The sequence below is a fragment of the Chionomys nivalis genome, chromosome 3, assembly GCF_950005125.1.
Source record: "Chionomys nivalis chromosome 3, mChiNiv1.1, whole genome shotgun sequence".
Classification (NCBI taxonomy): Eukaryota; Metazoa; Chordata; class Mammalia; order Rodentia; family Cricetidae; genus Chionomys; species Chionomys nivalis.
The window spans coordinates 7,725,869-7,744,461 of record NC_080088.1 but is presented as its reverse complement, the minus strand read 5'-3'; the positions used below and the strand labels follow the sequence as shown (position 1 = coordinate 7,744,461).

General features: G+C 45.3%; 1 protein-coding gene across 3 annotated transcripts in view; it reads left to right on the top strand.

Annotated features, from left to right (window-relative positions):
- Eva1c (eva-1 homolog C) overlaps positions 1 to 18,593 on the top strand; it is a 76,073-nt gene that overhangs the window by 37,852 nt on the left and 19,628 nt on the right. For all 3 annotated transcript variants that reach the window (XM_057765111.1, XM_057765110.1, XM_057765109.1), the window contains one exon: positions 10,431 to 10,583. In XM_057765111.1, the coding sequence (XP_057621094.1) occupies positions 10,431 to 10,583 (153 nt within the window). The remainder of the gene's footprint in view (positions 1 to 10,430; positions 10,584 to 18,593) is intronic.

The following is an 18,593-nucleotide window of genomic DNA, read 5'->3' as shown; positions in this document are numbered from 1 at the left end:
CTGATGAAAGCAGTTGCTCAGATTGTCAGCGACTGGAGACGGAGGCAGTGAGAGCCTGGTTACTGTGCGCTGGAGACAGAACATGGGCATGCCACCCTGTCCCCCACCAACCTGGTTAACCTTTTCTAATCCTGATTCCCTGAAGGTCCCATCTCTAAACACCATAGTTAGGTACCTTCTTAAGCTTCCCAATGGGGACTGTACAGCATGAGTTTGGAGGGGGCAAACAGGGCAATGTTTACACAGGGAGGTGTGGGGTAGGCAAAGCCCCACCCTGGCTGCCCCAAGGAGAAAGAATGAACAGTAGATGAGCCATGGATTTGCAGTGTGACCCGGTCATTAGTTGGAGTCGTGGCGTTTTGGAAGGCAGAAGTGAGGTTTTTCTCTATGTCTTCTTTTTTCTGCAGCCCTCTCACCTGCAGAGACCCTGTTTTCCAGTCCATATCCTGATGTGGGATTCCCCTTGGTATGCTGTGAATATGTTTTATTACCATTGGTTAATGAATAAAGCTGTTTCAGCCAATGGCTCAGCAGGGCAAAGCCAGGCAAGCAATCTGAATGGAGATATATAGAGAGAGTAGGCAGAGTCAGGGAGATGCCATGTAGCTGCCAAAGGAGAAAGACATGTGCTGGAACCATACCTTATCACAACCTCATGGTGATACACAGATGAAAAGAAATAGGTTAATTCAAGATGTAAGAACTAGCTAGAAATATGCCTGAGTCATTGGCTGAACAGTGTTGTAATTACTATAGTTTCTGAGTGATTATTTGGGTCTGAGCAGCTGGAAAATGAACAAGCAGCCTCTGTCTACAAAATGGCACCCAACGTGCAGCAACTACATCCACGTAAAAACCGAGAAAGCTTGAAAAGAAATTCTAGACACAAAGAACAGATAAGGCACAACTTCTTAGTAGCCACGTTTTTTTTTTTTTTTTTTTCAGATAGGCTCTCTTTATTGGATCCAAGCAGAGGCCCTGCTCCTTTAAGAAATGGCGACTTTCTGATTTGTGCTGGTAGCTTGAACTCTGACTTTTTTGGAAGGTTCTGTACTTAAATGGGATTTGTGAGCAGCATGCTACTAGTTGCCTAATAGTGACATAGACCTGCTGTGTCCCTGGAGCTGGGGTGGTAAGCATGATCTGCAAAGGCGGTGAACATACCTCTACCATGTTGGACTGAGCAGAACAAACAGGCAGGGCCATGGAGTTGGTCTTAGTCACACCCACTTAGCATTTTTAAAAAGGCTCTTTTGATCAGAAAAGGATTTCAGATACACAATAGGATGGATTCAGACATAAAAGACCTCTAAACAAGACACAGTGTGTTTAAAAATGTATATAGGCTTGGGAGAGAGAGGAAAAAGTATAGACAGTTGTAAAAAGAAGTAAAGTCTTTAAAGAGACAGTAAAAGTAATATAAAAGAATGCAGACAGTTATAGACTGAAGGAGTAAAGAAAAACAAGCCACATAAAGATAAAAATACAGAGAGTCTTGATTATGCACATTATTGTGTTTTCTTTGAATTTTTAAAAAAATTTATTTATTTATTATGTATACAATATTCTGTCTGTATGTCTGCAGGCCAGAAGAGGGCACCAGACCCCATTACAGATGGTTGTGAGCCACCATGTGGTTGCTGGGAATTGAACTCAGGACTTTTGGAAGAGCAGACAATGCTCTTAACCTCTGTCTGAGCCATCTCTCCAGCCCCCTTCTTTGAATTTTTTGATTGCAGAGAGACATTTGATTCTGGGGGCTGCTAAGCTAAACCAACATATATATTTTAAATGTATCTTGACTTCAAAATTTGAGTCAAAGGATATGTTACTTTGGAAAAGATGTTCTGATTTTGTTTCCACAGAGGAGGAGAACCTGTGGTTTCCTTCCAGGCTAATGTGGTTTGACGGAACAAGAGCCTCTAAAAGGTCTCTGAACCCCAAAATTACTTTGCCCAACAAAGAACAGGAAGAAGTTTGGAGAAAACTACTCCCAAATTCCCAAAATGATTGTTTATAAATGCTTGTTTTCATTTAAAGGGGTTGGTTATAATTGATTAATGGTCACAGTCAATTTCTTTTTTTAAAAAAAGGTGGTATATGATATAGAGATAAATACTTTCCATGGATCTTGGTCTATTGATATGTATTTAAGGTCAATTTTTTTGTTACACTGTGTATATGTATTTCTACTCTTGTTTAAGGTATTGTGTTTATACAGCTCATTTAAAATGTAATATATAAATAAAAAATACAAATTGTTGGATAGTCATCTCTAATAGTCAAACTGTAGACATGTTAGTTAGGTTTTCTAGATGTACAGAGATATATTTCAGATGGATAGGTTTCTTCAAGCCTTTTAAAGATTTACAGAATATAGCATTTAAAGTGTTTGTTAACTTAAGACTTTTCACAACAATGAGACACATCTGCTTCTGGCAGCACCAATTATTTCAAGAGGATAATGGGCATGAAAGAGGCTCCTTATGGAATTTGCTAGCCATTTGGGCAAGAAACTGCTCTTGCCCGGACTGCTTGATGGTATACTGTATGAACTGGACATGCAGGATCCACAAAAAATGACTGCTAAATTTGCTTTAAAAATGTAAGACAATAATCCTTCAGGGTTTCTACTTCATGAAAGAGTCTGCAGACATTCTACAGGATATAAAAAAGAAAGTGACTGACAAACTTCCAATATAGCAAGGCAGTCTTCCAAATTCCCTGCTTCATGGAAAAGTCTGCCAGATACTATGGGCCTGTAAGCTATAGATAGATACCCCAACATTAAAGAAAAACTTTGGGTAACTGTCCAGGCAGCAAGATGTCTCTGCCAGTTCTAAAGTTTTGGAAGTTTCTTACAATGCACTTCCTGTTTACTTAGGTAATATTATATCTTTCTGGGGTCTTTGAAAAGTTGAAGATAAATAGTTATAGTTTCCTTTAGTTATGATAAAAGATGAATTAGATATAAAACTTTAGACTCACAAAGATAGGATAGATGATTAGATGATAGAGTATTTTGTCAAATATAAATGGACTAAATATTATAACTGTAATTATTGCTTGATAACTGTTTTGAATATATAATTTTACTATGCTAAAGTTAAAGCTTTCCTTTTTAATTAGACAGAAAAGGGAAGATGATGTGGGATTTTCCTCTGTATGCTGTGAATATGTTTTATTACCATTGGTTAATGAATAAAGCTGTTTTGGCCAGTGGCTTAGCAGAGCAAAGCCAGGTGGGAAATCCGAACAGAGATAAATAGAGTAGGCAGAGTCAGAGAGATGCCATGTAGCTGCCTAAGGAGAAAGACACCTGCTGGAACCTTACTGGTAGGCCACAACCTCATGGTGATACACAGATTAATAGAAATGGGTTAATTCAAGATATAAGACTGACCAAACAGTGTTGTAATTAATATAGTTTCTGTGCCTGAGCAGTCAGGAAACTGAGCAACCTCTGTCTACACCGCCCTGCCGTGCTGTGAGCACCGCTCATAGCTGCACCCAGTGCGACTGTACAGTGACCTGTGTGTCTCTTCCCAGTGTCGTGCTCTGAAAAGTCCACATGACGATAGCATTGGCCCAAGGGGAACTGGCAGGCACTGCACACTGTGTTGGCTCTCTGGTTGGATTTTGCAGAGTTAGTAGACCAACAGACCTCACTAGAATATCTTTCTGCCGAATGTACTGCACACCCCCCCTTCCCTTCTTTGCTCTGCGGAATGTGGTCTCAGGGAAGCCTTGGATCTAAGCAGTTGTAGGTAGGTGACACTCTGCTGTAGGTTGTTGTGTGATCTTGGACACTACCACCATTGTTCAATTATGAAGTGAAGATAATGTCCCTTCCACACCACACGGACTGCTGAAAAGTTTGTAAAGTTGAGCCAAGTCATGGCTCGCTAACATCCCAATAAACAGCCTAATGTAATTCTGGTCAATGCTGTGCCTGACTGACAAGCAGTGGTGTGCCCAGGGCTGACATTGGCAGGGTCCTGGGTGCTGGCGCTGGCATGGTGCATAGTCAGTACAGAGTTGTAGGACACAATCCAAGCAAGCAAATGCCCATCTGAATTTTAATATTGCCTTGCAGCTGCAGCTGTGGGCAAGGCCAATAACAAACTGCTCCCGCCATGGTAGATTGCTGCCCCCACCTTTGACATGCCACTGCTGTGGTGTCAAAGTAAACTGGTCCTGGCACAAAGTGCTGTGCACTGGGGGGAAACTAGACTTTGAATATGTATCTGTTTGTGGTGCTGGGGATTGAATCCAGCGAATTTTGTTTTTTTTTGTGTTTCCCTGAGCTAACCATATGCAATACGATTCTTTCTTGCAACACTTAGCAGGACTGCTGGTCATAGCTCCCAGCTGGCTCTTAAAACATTGCTGGACTGAGTGGGGCAGAAGCATGCCAGGACATGTATGTGGAGGTCAGAGGACCATTTGTAGGAGTTGCTTTCTCCCTCCAAAATATGGGTGTCAGGGATGGAATTCAGGTCATCAGGCTTGAGAGCAAATACAATTGATCCATCTCACTGGCCCCTAATTGGTCATGTGACTACAAGGAGACTCTATAATGTGTTTGTAGCTTGGGTGTGTTAAGTGTATTTCAATCTAATTTTTTTAAAAAAATTCATATAAAAATGACATCTGTATTTCCAACTTGACAGCTTTTTAACTCACTGTACATTTATTTGGCCATAGTTTTTTGCACATCAAGGACTCTCTGTGTGTACTGTAGAAGTGGGGTGCCTAGCATGGCTCTCTATCTGGTAGAGATTTGCAGAAAGTCGTATCTGCTGCCTTTCAGCACAGTCCTGCCTCTGCCTTCCCAGGCTCCTCTGCTGTTTCTGCAGAGGCAGAGATGACTTACCCTGGGGCAGCTGCCCAGAGCTCTAAGCTGAGAGACGTGAAAGCTCTATTGCAGGTCCTACCAATTCTGCTCCTCTTAGAAAGCAGCAGCTAGGTTAGGAGTTCCCTGCCCCTTTAGGTCCCAAAATGTGCTCTTAGGTGACAGCACATTTGCAAGCAATCAAGTGACTCAATGCAGGACTCAACACGGCAGGAAGTGTTGTGGGGGTTTCTGTCCTGCAATCATTAAGTCCCAAAGAAATCACACAGAGGTCTACATTAGTTATAAACTAATTGGCCCATTCTTATTAACTCTTATAACTTATATTAGCCCATTATTCTTGTCTATGCTAGCCACGTGGTTCAGTACCTTATTTAGGAAGGCAGTCACATCTTACTTCTCCTGTGGTTGGGTCAGGACTGCAGACTAGGACTTCCTTCTTCCCAGAATTCTCTTGTTCTCATTGACCTGCCTCTACTTCCTGTCTGGTTGTCCCACCTATACTTCCTGCCTGGCTACTAGCCAATCAGCGTTTTATTAAAATACAATTGGCAGGGTACAAACCATTGTCCCATAGCAAGGAAGCAATGTGGTAAATGCCAGTTCTCTCCCTACAAGATGGGTCACCTGCGGTGGGGACAGGGTGTCTGGAGGCCTTACACATGGGTATCCCATCATCTTAAGTGGGTTTTGATGGCATTGATTGAATGAGCTTGTGTTACTCAGAGACATGGTGTGCTTAAAAAATTGTAATAACTGGGGCTGGAGAAATAGCTCTGTGTTGACTGAGGTTTCTGTCCTGCCTGGTTCCTGCAGTCGTTAACTCCCAAAGAAATACACAGAGGTCTACATTAATTATAAACTGATTGGCCTATTAGCTCAGACTTCTTATAAACTGTTATAACTTATATTAGCCCATAATATTTGTCTGTGTTAGACATGTGGCTTGGTACCTTTTTCGAAGTGAGACAGTCACATCTTGCTTGCTCTGTGTCTGGCTTCCTCTCTGTCTGGGTGACGACTGCAGACTGAAACTTCCCTCTTCCCAGAATTCTTGTTGCCCTGCCTCTACTTCCTGCCTGGCTACTGGTCAATCAGCATTTATTTAAAATACAAGTGATAGGGTATAGATCATTGTCCCATAGCACCTCAGCAATTAAGAGTACTGGTTGCTCTTCCAGAGGACCTGGGTTCAATCCCCAGCACCCACATGGAGACTCACAATAGTCTGTAACTCCAGTACCAGGGTATCCTCTGGCCTCTGTGGGCACCAAGGACACAAGTGATATACATACAAGCAAGCAAAACACTCATACACATTAAGTAAACTGTGATTTTGTGTTGGCTGCATTCATAACTAGTTATATATGGTATCAGGTTAGACACCTGCCTGGAATGTTCCCAGATATAGAGTTATAGATAGATAGATAGATAGATAGATAGATAGATAGATAGATAGATAGATAGATAGATAGAGATATAGGTATAATCATCTGACCTTATCCAGAGGGGGCATGCTCCAAGAGGGACTGTGTATCCCTGAAGCCACAGATATTATCAAACCCTGTATATACTATGATTTTTATATAGTTGCACACCCATGATAAAGTTTAGTTGGGGCACAGGTAGAGATCTCTAACAACCAATAACAGAACTTATATTTTTTAAAATATTTATTTTATTTATTTATTATGCATACAATATTCTGTCTGTGTGTATGCCTGCAGGCCGGAAGAGGGCACCAGACCTCTTTACAGATGGTTGTGAGCCACCATGTGGTTGCTGGAATTGAACTCAGGACCTTTGGAAGAGCAGGCAATGCTCATAACCACTGAGCCATCTCTCCAGCCCCAATAACAGAAGTTATAGTCATAGTAATAATAAAATTGTCATCATTAATATTCTTGTCCTTTGGGACTGTCAGGAAGTAAAATCAGGGTTATTTGAATATAAATATTTTGACAATGGATCTGTTAAACTAAGAAAATTAACGAAGGGACTAACAGGCAGGTAGCATATACAGAGGGGATATGCTGGGCAAAGGAAGATCCGTGTCCTTCCTGTATGGACAGAACACAGCAGCCAAAGAGTACGACACACTACTCAGAATAGGGAATAGTTTAAAATTTAGGAATGTTGACTTCTGGAATTTTCTATTTACTGTTTACAAGCTGTGATTGGTTGCAGATTACCTAAAATCACAGAAAGCAACTTGCATGAGGGAGTGGTGGTTGACTATATTAAAAGTCAACCCCAGGGCTCACCACCAAAACTGGTAGGCATTTTGAGATCTGAAGTGTCTCAGCCTGTGACAAAAAAGGTTGGCTCTTTCTGCTTCTTTGGGCTTTGGTGAAAAGCCACAGGAGCTTCCAGGTCATGGGAAGGTGGGGTTCATTGCTGATTGTTCCCTTTCATGTTTTCACTTCGGAGCTTAAGCCTTGCTGGCCCCATCAGAGGTCATCCAGCTGTCCCAGCGGTGGTGTGCGTTACATCTGCTTTTCTGGAAGGCTTATGGTGGGAGCCTCCAAACCACTAGGATTCCAGCCCACAATAAGAAAAACACTGTACTTATTGGCTTGACATGACGTATGCTCCCATGACCACGACTGAAGGATGATCTTTGAAAATCACACCAGTGTTTATCCGTATGGAATGCCCTTTAAATTTTTTGATGATTTCTAATCATTCTTTTTTGTCTTTTTCTTTTTTTTTTTTCTGGAGACAGGTTAGAGATGGGACTTATTATGTAGCTCAGATTGGCCTCAGACTGCCTGGGCTGTGGGAGGACTGGGACCACCGCTGTGTGCCACCACTCCCAGCTGCTCTGTAGCTTTTAAATTTGCTGGTAACAGTTCACTAACTGACTTCAAGACTCATCAGTGAGTCTCAGGTCACATCTGAGAGAACTGGCTCTTGAGTCTTGAGGTGTCTCAGGATACAGAATCAGGCAGAGCAGAAGATAAATGTGAGCTCAGGATCTATATCTATATCTGTATCTGTATCTGTATCTATATATATGAGCTTTCTTGAGGAAGCTGGTTTCCTCCACATAACCTGCCCAGGCTAGCCCAGACCAGACCAGGCCACCCGGGCAAGCTGGAGCAGCCTGCCATTAACTCTTTTTGCCTATGCTTTTCGGAGGCTTTGCGAAGATAGTGCATCAAAAGGCTGCTTTGCATGAAGCTAAATTTAATGTGCTCAGTATTGGACTGAGGGAAAGCCCTCACTACCAATTATCATTATTTCTCAAGTGTGTTAAGGTATAATTGGTATAGCATGAAATCCATCCTTTTTAAGTGAACAGTTCAACAACCTTTAGTGAGTGTACTGAGCCACGCTCTCACATCCCAGTGCAGCCAGAGAACATCCCCGTCTTCTGTCCAAGCCTCCTCTATCTTCTCCTGGATCACAGTCTCAGAAAACCGTTCATCCATCCGCCTGGAAACATTTGCCTCTTCTTGATATCTCACATATGGTCGTGGCACATTTTGTTCGGTGACAAGCCAAATATGTGACAGAGGCCCTTAACGATTACAACCCACATGTGTCCTGCGGGTCTCAATGTTCAAGACACAGCAGCTTGGCGTTGTGATACAGTAGGGCTTGGTCTTCCAGGAGAGCAGCAGGGGCTGGGGGCTGCACCTCACAGCAGGCTGTGCATGCAGGCTTGCAGCCCGGGGGCTGGGGGCTGCACCTCACAGCAGGCTGTGCATGCAGGCTTGCAGCCTGGGGGCCAGAAGCTGCACCTCGCATCATAGGTGTGTAGAGCTGGGAATGTAGTTCAGTAGTAGGTGTACCTAGCATTCAAGAAGTCCTGGGTTCCACCCATAGTACTACAGCAAACAAACCACCCAAAGAAGTATCATAGGCATGGAACAGACTGTGCTATCTAGACTTGTGTATGTCTACTCCACGATGTTCACACAGGACATATTCTCAAACAATCCCCATTATCGATACTATATATATTATGTATGATATATATCATATAGCTACAATAAATAGAGTTGTTCCTTTTTTTGTGTTGAATATATCCCAAGATCCTAGTGGATAATCCAAATCAAAAAGAAAATTCTTTTTTATTTTTTTAAAGATTTATTAAAAAATGATATGTGTTGGAGGTGTATGTTCATGTGGATATATTGCTGCGTCTCCTTGTCTTCCTCGGGGGAGGGGGTGAAAAGGCGCCATGTCAACAACCACAGACGCTGAGAGTCAGGTAGAAGACTTACAACAGACTCGTTTATTTAACATCAGGGAAAACTTACATACCCTCCCAGCACCCAGGCTGGGTGACAGTTGAACAGTTACCATCTCATGCTCGTCTCTCGTTGGCTAGGCACAATCAGGACATCTGACAGCACCTGTTGCTAGGCAGTCAGGAAACACTGCTTGGTAGCTCCCTATTGGCTGGGCCCAGACCGGCCCTTTGACAGTTCCTGGCAGACTCCAGATTGGCTCCTTTTGGACTGGTGGGCTTTATCTTCCTACATGACTTTAGTTGTTCATGGAAGCCAGAGGTGTCAGATCCTCCTGGAGAACCTGTGAGCTGCCTGACGTGGGTGCTGGGAATCAAACTCAGGTCCTTTACAAAAACAATGCATGATCTTAACTGCTGAGCCATATCTCCAGCCAAGCTGTCTCCTCACACACATGTGTTAATGGCCAATCGTGGTTTCTAAGTCAGGCAATAATGAAGTAGAATAGCAGTATCAGTTACTCCCATGAAAGTTATGTGCGTGCAGAGTCTCGGAATTTTCTTTTCAATGCTTTTAAATGCGGTTGACTAAAGGTAACTCAAACCCAGGAGAAAGGAACCGTGGATAAAGGAAGAGGGGGAATAAATGGGAGAAGATGCTGCAGTCTTTTGTGTCTGGAGAGTCAGAAACGATTCCTTAAAGAGGCACACATCTTTAATTCTAGCACTCAGGAGGCAGAGGCAGGTGGATCTCTGTGAGTTCCGGGCTAACCTGGTCTACAAAGGGAGTTCAGGGTAGCCAGGGCTATTGTTTCCAGAAAGAAAAGGAGAGAGGGAGAGAGATACCTCCCCCATTACAGGTGTGAGCCACCTCATCTGCTTTGTGTGGTGTTGGGGGTTCAATGCAGGGCCCCACATATGCTAGACAAGCAAACGCCGCCACCTGGACTCCACGCACCCCAGCCACACTCTGCATTCTTTGTAAACAAAGTCCACCAGACTCAGATAGACAGGGAGGTGGCTGTGGAACTGTGGCAAGGGCTTGTGGTCCGTGAGTCTCGAGCCAGGAGGGGGCTTCCTCCTGTTAATGAATCTTTGCTCTGAAATGGAGCGAGAGAAACTTTCCAGGACCTTAAGCCTTTTCCAGTTTGCACATTTGTGACTCCTGGGGTCTTTGCTCTGTCCTCTGGCTGCTCCCCACCTGATTCCCACAAGGGGTCTCCTTCCCCACCCCTCAGGACCTGAAACACCAGGCAGGCAGGGCCATCCCGCTGTGCCCTTCCCAGGCTGCAGGTCCACAGGGCGAGCAGCTGCAGCTTAGATGGTCCCCGGCCGTGCCTTCCAAGCCAGGCTAATCTGTTTCTACCTCTTCTTCAGATGAATTAAAAAACAAGACCGTGTGTGAAGACCAGGAGCTGAAGCTGCACTGTCACGAGTCCAAGTTCCTCAATATCTACTCTGCCACCTACGGCCGGAGGACCCAGCACCGGGACATCTGTTCCTCAGAAGCTGAGCTGCTGCCCCCCTTTGGTGGGTGACTATTTGGCTATAATTAGGCTGTTGTCTGAGTGGAGTGTGGTCGTGGGTGGGCAATGAGGTGTGGCTGGTACCGCGTGAGGGGAAGTCAAGGCCTCTCTGCCCCTAGTCCTAACTCTACTGGTGGCTCAGTCACTCTACATGGAGGTACACGGTGTATTCAGGGCCCTGTCCTAGGTGCTGGGATCTCGTCAGTGATGGATAATTTACCAGTCATAGAGCGCCCTTCCAGTAATGCACAAGGAGGCCATGAGAAAACAAGAAAGGAACGGATAGAGCAGGCTCTCAGATGCACGAGTTCTGCTCTTGTGGGTTCGCCCAAGCACAAATTGTAAATACTTAGGGGTTCCTGTATTTGAACAGGTTCGGGCCTGCTCCCTTTGTTACCAGGAGTGTCCACCTTGCTGCCCATCAGATAGCTATGGAAAAGGCCCAACACGTTTCTATATGTCAATGCCACATCGCAACGTCGAAAGATCGTTTATAATACCTTCTAGAATATTGCACGTATAATATCAGTACAAGCGTGTATTATGCTGTATTGTTCCTAGGAGTGCATGCTTTGAAGGCCTTGTGATGTTTGTCTTGCATGTCTTCCAAGGTTCATGTGCCAGAATTTAATTCCTGATGGGAGGGAGGTACTAAAGTGATGGAAACTTAATGCTCCCGAGGCATTTGGAGGCATGAAAAAAGTGACTAGAGGCAGATAAAATTATCAGTGTGGAGGCCCCATGACCGAATGCTTTGAAAGAAGAGGGTGAGACCAGAGAAGACATCTACAGACATTGCTGTCTCTTGTTATGTGGTACCCTGTGCTGCCCGAGACTTTGCCAGGAAGGTCACCATCAGATACAGGCTCTTGACCTTGGACCGGAGCCATGAGCCAAAAGAAGCCTATTTTGTTTATAATGTTACTCAGCTCGGGTATTTCATTATAGCAAAACAAAATCCAGAAAACTAATACAGAAAATTTGCCCTGGGAGTATATGAGGTTATTGCTATATCTCTATTGGAGAATGTGGAAGTAGCAGGCAGAGATAAGATGAGTTTGGAGGAATGGGTTGGGGAAAGTTTGCTTGGCTATAAGACAAACGTTATTGGCCAATTCTGATGAGGGCGAAGGAGAGACTAGCGAATTAGTCTAGATGGAAATGAGGGGCTCTTAGACAATAGGGAGGAGGCTACTCTCATATGAACCCTGCTGTGTGGTGTCCATACCCTAACACCTTGGGGGACACCACATGTGAAGATAATGGACTCATTATTAGCTGTCTTAGAGTTTCAATTGCTGTGAAGAGATACCATGACCTCAGCAACTCTTATAAAGGAAAACATTTACTTGGGGTGACTTACAGTTTCAGGGGTTTAGTCCATTACCATTATGGCAGGACATGGTGGAGTGCAGGCAGACATGGTGCTGGAGAAGGAGCTAAGAGTCCTACATCTCTATCTGCAGGCAGCAGAAAGTGAATTAGAACACTGAGCATAGCTTGAGTATTGGAGACCTCAAAGACCACTTCCAATGTGACACACTTCCTCTAACAAGGTCATACTACCCCAACAAGGCCATACCGCCTAAGAGTGCTACTCCCTTTGAGGGTCATTTTCTTTTAAACCACAATACTGGGTAAATGAGATTTCAAATCAACAAAGATTCTTGCAGCTGCATGGCCATTATTGGCTGCTTTTAGTCAGACTTATAGTAAAACTCAGGACCAAAGGGAACGATTTGAAAGGAGGGAGCAGAGAATAAGAATGTAGGGCGTGACTGTGAAACCACTTACTAGAGCGCTTAGTGTGGACAGACGCCAGTGATTAGTGTGGACAGACGCCAGTTTCTGTGATCGGAACAACTGGAAAAAGGCCTGGAGCCAGAAAGGCCCAGGTAAAGTTTCTGTGTGTGCTAGCCCTTGGCATCCAGGCCATGCTGGATTTTCAGGTGTACAGAAGGTAGTCCTTGTGGTGACATGATGGTTTCCTGAGATTTCAAAGGGAAGCCTTGAGAAGCCTGGCAGAAGTTGACCATGGGTTGGAGCGCTGTGGAAAGCCCACAAATGAGGTGATGTATAGAGCCACTGGTATTGGATGCAGTGGGTGAATGCTGAAGCCCTCAGGTTCTTGTGTTTGAAACAAGAAATTGGATGTGGATAGTAGCCAGCAAAGTGAGAGCATTTATTAAGAAAGTATACACTCTCAAGAGAGGAAGTCAGAAGGAACCTTAACCCTAAAAGTCATATGGACTTTTACACCCCACAGTTGAGGGCTCTTTGTTCATTTGCACGGTGCAGAATTTCTCACACTGTCTGTTGGGGTAGCTTATAAAAAGCCACAGCTCACCTCAGACTTCCTGGGGTGCCTGTAGTCAATTCTAGTGGGCCCCCTCTAGTCATAGCCCACAGACTTTTCTCTTACGCTACCCTGTCCTCCTTTGTGTAAGGCCTTCTAGATCTCCCTCTCCCTCTCCTTCCTCAGAGCCAAGGTTACATCATTCTCAGAAAGGTATATAGCTACAGGGAACCAAGCAGCCTTCACTGAGAAAGGCCGCAAGAGAGTAGCCTTGTGGCCAGAAAAGCCATTGTATGGCTTGGGACAGTCCCCTCACAGTGTGCTAGAGGGGCTGAACTTGGCATGCTGGGGTTTAGTATCTGCCCTGCAGGGTTCTAGTCTTGCTTTGAGATGAATATTCTTTCCCACTTTTCCAATCTTGGAAATGGGTGAGTTGTTCTGATTTTAAAGGTTTGCAAAGAGTCAGCTTGAGTCTCAAGTGAGATACGGGGCTTTTAAATGCAGGTTAGACTGAACTAAGTCTGTAGGCCTTTTGCAGACAGAAAGACAGTATTTTGCATTGTGAGGTGGACATGACCGTTAGCAGTCAGGGAAGGGTGCAGTGGTTTACAGATGACTTCAGTGTGTCCCATGTGCTGAAGTGTACTTCCCCACTGGAAGGCACTAACAAGGAAGAAACTGAATCCAGCCATTTAGAAGCGGGGCCTTTGGGCAGTGTTTAGGATTAGACAGTGTCAGCTGAGTGGAGACCACGTGATTCACTGCTCATGACTGTAGAAGAGGAAGGAAGGATGAGAAGAGGCACACACTTGTGTGTGAGGCTGTATGAAGCCCAGCGCTTCCCCCTGACTCTGCCGCCAAGGAAGTCATAAGTGAGTATGGACCCTTGCCTGACCTTGGAACGGGGCTGTGAGTCAAATAAACCTCTTTTCTTTAAAGTTACATGACCCCAAGTATTTCACTATAGTAACCGGAATTTGTAGCATCAGAGGCCCATATGTGGCATTCTGAGAATTCACCCCATCTTATTGTACCTGTTTATAAGGAGGGCTTGCATGCACCAAAGTGATTCCATCAGATAACTCATAGAAGTGGTCCTCTCCTTTCTACTGTGTGGGTGACAGTGATTAGTCAAGGTCACCAGGCTTGGCAGCAAGTGCCTTTACTTGTTGAACCATCTCACTGGCCTATGTACTCTTCTCTTGAGAATGGTGGGTGCCTGTCAAAGGGTAATCCTGGAAGGTCCCAAAGGCACCAGCATTCAGCTGCTCTTTACTGAATAGGGAGCCAGTTTCTGTCTTCACATTTATGATTCTCAAATGGCACCTGTGAGGGTCGGTCGTGACTGTTAATGGCTCTGCTCTCTGCTCCATTCTGCAAGAGTGGCCAGGGAGCGACTGGTTCAGCCCTCTCTGAACTTTGAGTATGCTGAGCCGGGGCCTGCAGTGTTCAGAGACAGGGGCTGCAGTGTTCAGAGACAGGGGCTGCAGTGTGCAGAGACAGGGGCTGCAGTGTGCAGAGACGAGGGCTGCAGTGTACAGAGACAGGGGCTGCAGTGTGCTGAGACGGGGGCTGCAATGTGCTGAGATGGGGGCTGCAGTGTGCAGAGACAGGGGCAGCAGTGTTCAGAGACAGGGGCTGCAGTGTTCAGAGATAGGGGCTGCAGTGTTCAGAGACAGGGGCTGCAGTGTGCAGAGACAGGGGCTGCAGTGTACAGAGACAGGGGCTGCAGTGTGCTGAGATGGGGGCTGCAGTGTGCAGAGACATGGGCTGCAGTGTGTTGAGACAGGAGCTGCAGTGTGCTGAGACAGGGGCTGCAATGTGCTGAGACAGGGGCTGCAATGTGCTGGCTGAGACAGTTCCTCTCTTCAGTGCTTCCATGCCTCTAGTATTAGGACCATGCATGGTCTGGGCCATCGTCAGACCCTTCTGTTCCTAGGCTTGCAATTGTCCCCAGTCTGCCTCACGTCCATACTCATTCCTCCGGTCAGAACCATGCATGCAAAGTTACCAACCTTCGGGTTGAAGAGATGGCTTGATGGGTAAAATGCTTGCTATGCAAGCATAGGGACTTGAGTTCTAGTCCCTAGCAATCACATTTTAAAAAGTCAAGTGTGGGAGTGCACTCCTGCAATCCCATTACTAGGAGGCAGACACAGGGAGGTACCTGGATCTTTTGGGTCAGCTAATCTAGCTATCTGATGAGACCTAGATTTAGTGAGAGACCCTCTGTCAATAAATAAATAAATAAAGGGGAGCACAGAAAATGGACATGCTTAATGTTGACCTCTGGCCTCTATGCAGGCATGCACCATACACACACACATACACACACACACACACACACACTTTTAAAAAAAACTGTAAAGCTATAAACTGGAGCTGGAACGATGGCTCAATGGCTAAGAACACTTGCTGCTCTTGCAGAGACTCAGGTTTGGTTCCCAGCACCCATATGGTGGCTCATGACTGCATATAACTTCAGCTCCAGAGGAATGGACAGCCCCATTTAATCTCCATGCACCTTTCCAGTGTTCATACATACATGCATGCAGAGACACTCATAAAATAAAAATAGATAAATCTTTTAGAAGTTGCAAACCTTTGCAGGCTAACATTTCTTTGTCAAATTGGATGCTAAGAAGTGTTTGCTCTTTGGACAGGTAAACTGTATCAGGGTTGCTGACTGCACCCAGCCAGTACTCCCCATAAACTCATCCGTTTGTCCCTTTTGTATAAATATACTTAACGTCACCCATGTCTCCCGAGGTGGCCCATCCACCTCCTCTCTGACCCTAGGTTCTCCCCCTGGTGACAGCAGACCTCCAATTTGATCTCTTGGCTCCCAGGCATCTCTCAGCATCTCTCATCTGGACCACCAGGCTCCCTCCTTTCTCCACTGAGCAGCATCTGGAAGATTTCCCTTAAGTTAAACAGACCACACCCCTGCTGTGTAAAACCCTTCACCCTGCCCATTGTAAGCAGATTTAGAAGCCCGCTGTAGTCCTGTTTCTCTACGGCCTTCCCTCATGACCTCCGTAGCTTCTGTGTCCTTCCATACTCCCAGGCCTGTGCACAAGTTGTTCTTTTGACTTGGGCTGTTCTGTCACCACTCCTCTGTCACTCTGCCTAGGAGTCACCCTGAATGTCACACTGGAGAGGTTTCCCTGTCACCTGCCAGAAGATCGCCTTGTTGTTGCCAGCTCTGTCTTCATTGTGGAAACCTCCATGCCATGAATGGGTGGCTCATTCTCCCAAAGGCTCAGCTTTTTAGGGACTGTGCCTGCAGGATTCTCAGTGACCAGAGCAATGTTTGTCACAGGATGGGGGCCCTGTGAATCCTTGGTGGGTGAATGAATCAGAGTCCCTTGTAAGCACGGCCATGTGTCCACCCTCTAGGTTGCAGGCTGGGATGTGGGTCTGATGTTAACATGGCCTCTGAGCTTTCCTAAGATTCTGGAAATCCAGATTTTTTTTTTTTAAAGTGAAATGTTCCAACTTTTGAAACACTAAACAAGTCAAAGAAAACATGCCTACAGGCCATATCCGGGCCACAGGCTGCCACTGTGTGTGTGTGTGTATGTGTGTGTGTGTGTGTGACCTCTGGTCGCTGTTTCAGTCATTCCCGCGGCCCAGGCACATGACTTTGAAGAAGGGGAAAGGCACACTGGCCTTCACCCTAGACCTGGCATGGACTCAGATGGATGCGCACATGAGAAATGAGGGCTGGTTCTCATCAGGGGCCTCTGAAGGGGAGCCCTGTGTGGTTGGTGTCCCAGAGCATCTGGCTTTCAGATTGGGTTGTGTATTTTCCTATGCATATGAGCTGAAGTCTGGTGGGTCTGCATGCTTTAGATTCAGCACAGCCCTTTGGAAGTCCACGCTTTGGTGGAGATGAGATGGCCTGTCAGGCATATAGCGGCTAAGGACCATTCTGGCTTTCACCAACAGCTCAGCATGGCTTCAGTATTCAAAGGCTGGGAGGAAGATATTTCTCGAACTTTTTAAAACATCATCATTGTCTTTGGCACAAACGCAGGAACATCAAACAGTAATAATAATAATATTCAGATACAATTTTACCCATCAAATGACAAGATATTTATTTTTCTGAATTTCTCTTAAGCCCTGATGTCTAAGAATGAATTTTGTAATTCTCCTTTAGCCTGTTTTCCTTTAACTTTATAGCATTGGTTTTTTTCTGAGTGGCCAGGTGACGCCCAACACTACCTGCCATCTTGCTCAGAGGACTCCCCACTGGGAGGGTTTTGTTGTTTCTGAGTTTCAGAATACATTTTGTAGACTATGTGATGGTAGTTTTTTAAATAGGCTATGTCTTTGGGATAAATTCTCACATGTTTTATATCAAAAGAGGGTGGGGTCTGTTTATATCGTCAGATGCTTCCTGACTTATATGTATAAACTTACCAATTTGCATGTGCAAGCACATGTGTACCAATTTGCATATATAAATAGTGAGGTAGAAGTTTGGGTTGCTCTGCAACTTTGGCTGTCTGATGTTTGATTTTTCTGAAGGTTTCCAACTGAAGGTTTATAAACAGCCCTGTAACGTTGCTTTAATGTGCCCTCCTCGAATGACGGATGACTGTGAGCATGGGTAATGGGTACTCTCGTCTCTAGCCGCTCCCCCTTTCCTCCCTGCTGGAGTCTTGATTGATTGGGCAAGTTCATAAACTTTATTCAAGTTCCTAGTAGAGCAGAGGATAACCCACATTCTAATATTTCTGAACTTGTAGTTTAGGTTTGCTACATGTGGCTGGCTATTGGTTTCTTTAAATGACATTTTACTTACTATTTGGAATCTCCATACATGTTTACAGTCTACATGTATACAGTCTTATACCCCTACTGCCTCCATCCAGCTCCCCCTGGACCTCCCACCCTGTCTCCCTCCCAACTTTATGTCTCCTTTTAAAGGATTATTTTTTTGTTTTGTTTTGTTCTGTTTTGAGACAGAGTTTCTCTGTGTAGCCCTGGCTGCCCTGGAACTAGTTCTTTAGACCAGGCTGGCCTCGAACTCACAGAGATCTACCTGCCTCTGCCTCCTGAGTGCTGGGATCAATGTATTATTAGTAAGAGTCCCCCGAGTTCCATTAGTGCTGACCACTCTAGATTCTGTCTGTGTCACGTGTAGAACCATTTCCAGAGGAGCTGAGTGACTAGGAGAGGACCCCCATGGTTGGTGGATCTCACTGTGTGTGCACCACCCTCGAAGTCACAGGGACGATGCTACTGTGCTGTGCCAAGCGTCCCCAGGGCTGCCCAGAGCCTGGCTATCAATGGGGACGCGCTGTCTTACTGAGCACAGGCCATGAGAGTGCTTACACTGTGGCTGTGTTCTGGGGCCCCACATTTCCCATCTGAAAGGCAGCAGGCCAGGCCAAGTATGGGAAGGTGGGTGCTGAGGTCATCCTCTCTGGTTGCACATCACAGCCTCATCTAGGGCAGGACTTGTGACAACCGTTTCCTGCAGGTAGACGTGTTCCTATGCCGTAGCTGAGAGAAAGATAAACAGACGTTGCTTGATGCCCAAATCAATGGCTAGAGCAGGCCAGTCACTTGGGGGAATATCTAGCCTGTTGTCCCCATTTGGGGTTCAGTGGGGACCGCCACACTGGAGTTTCTCTTGACTTCAGGATATAAGGATGCTCGATGCTGGGATTTCCATCAAAACTGCTTATTTTTCTCCAAAATTCT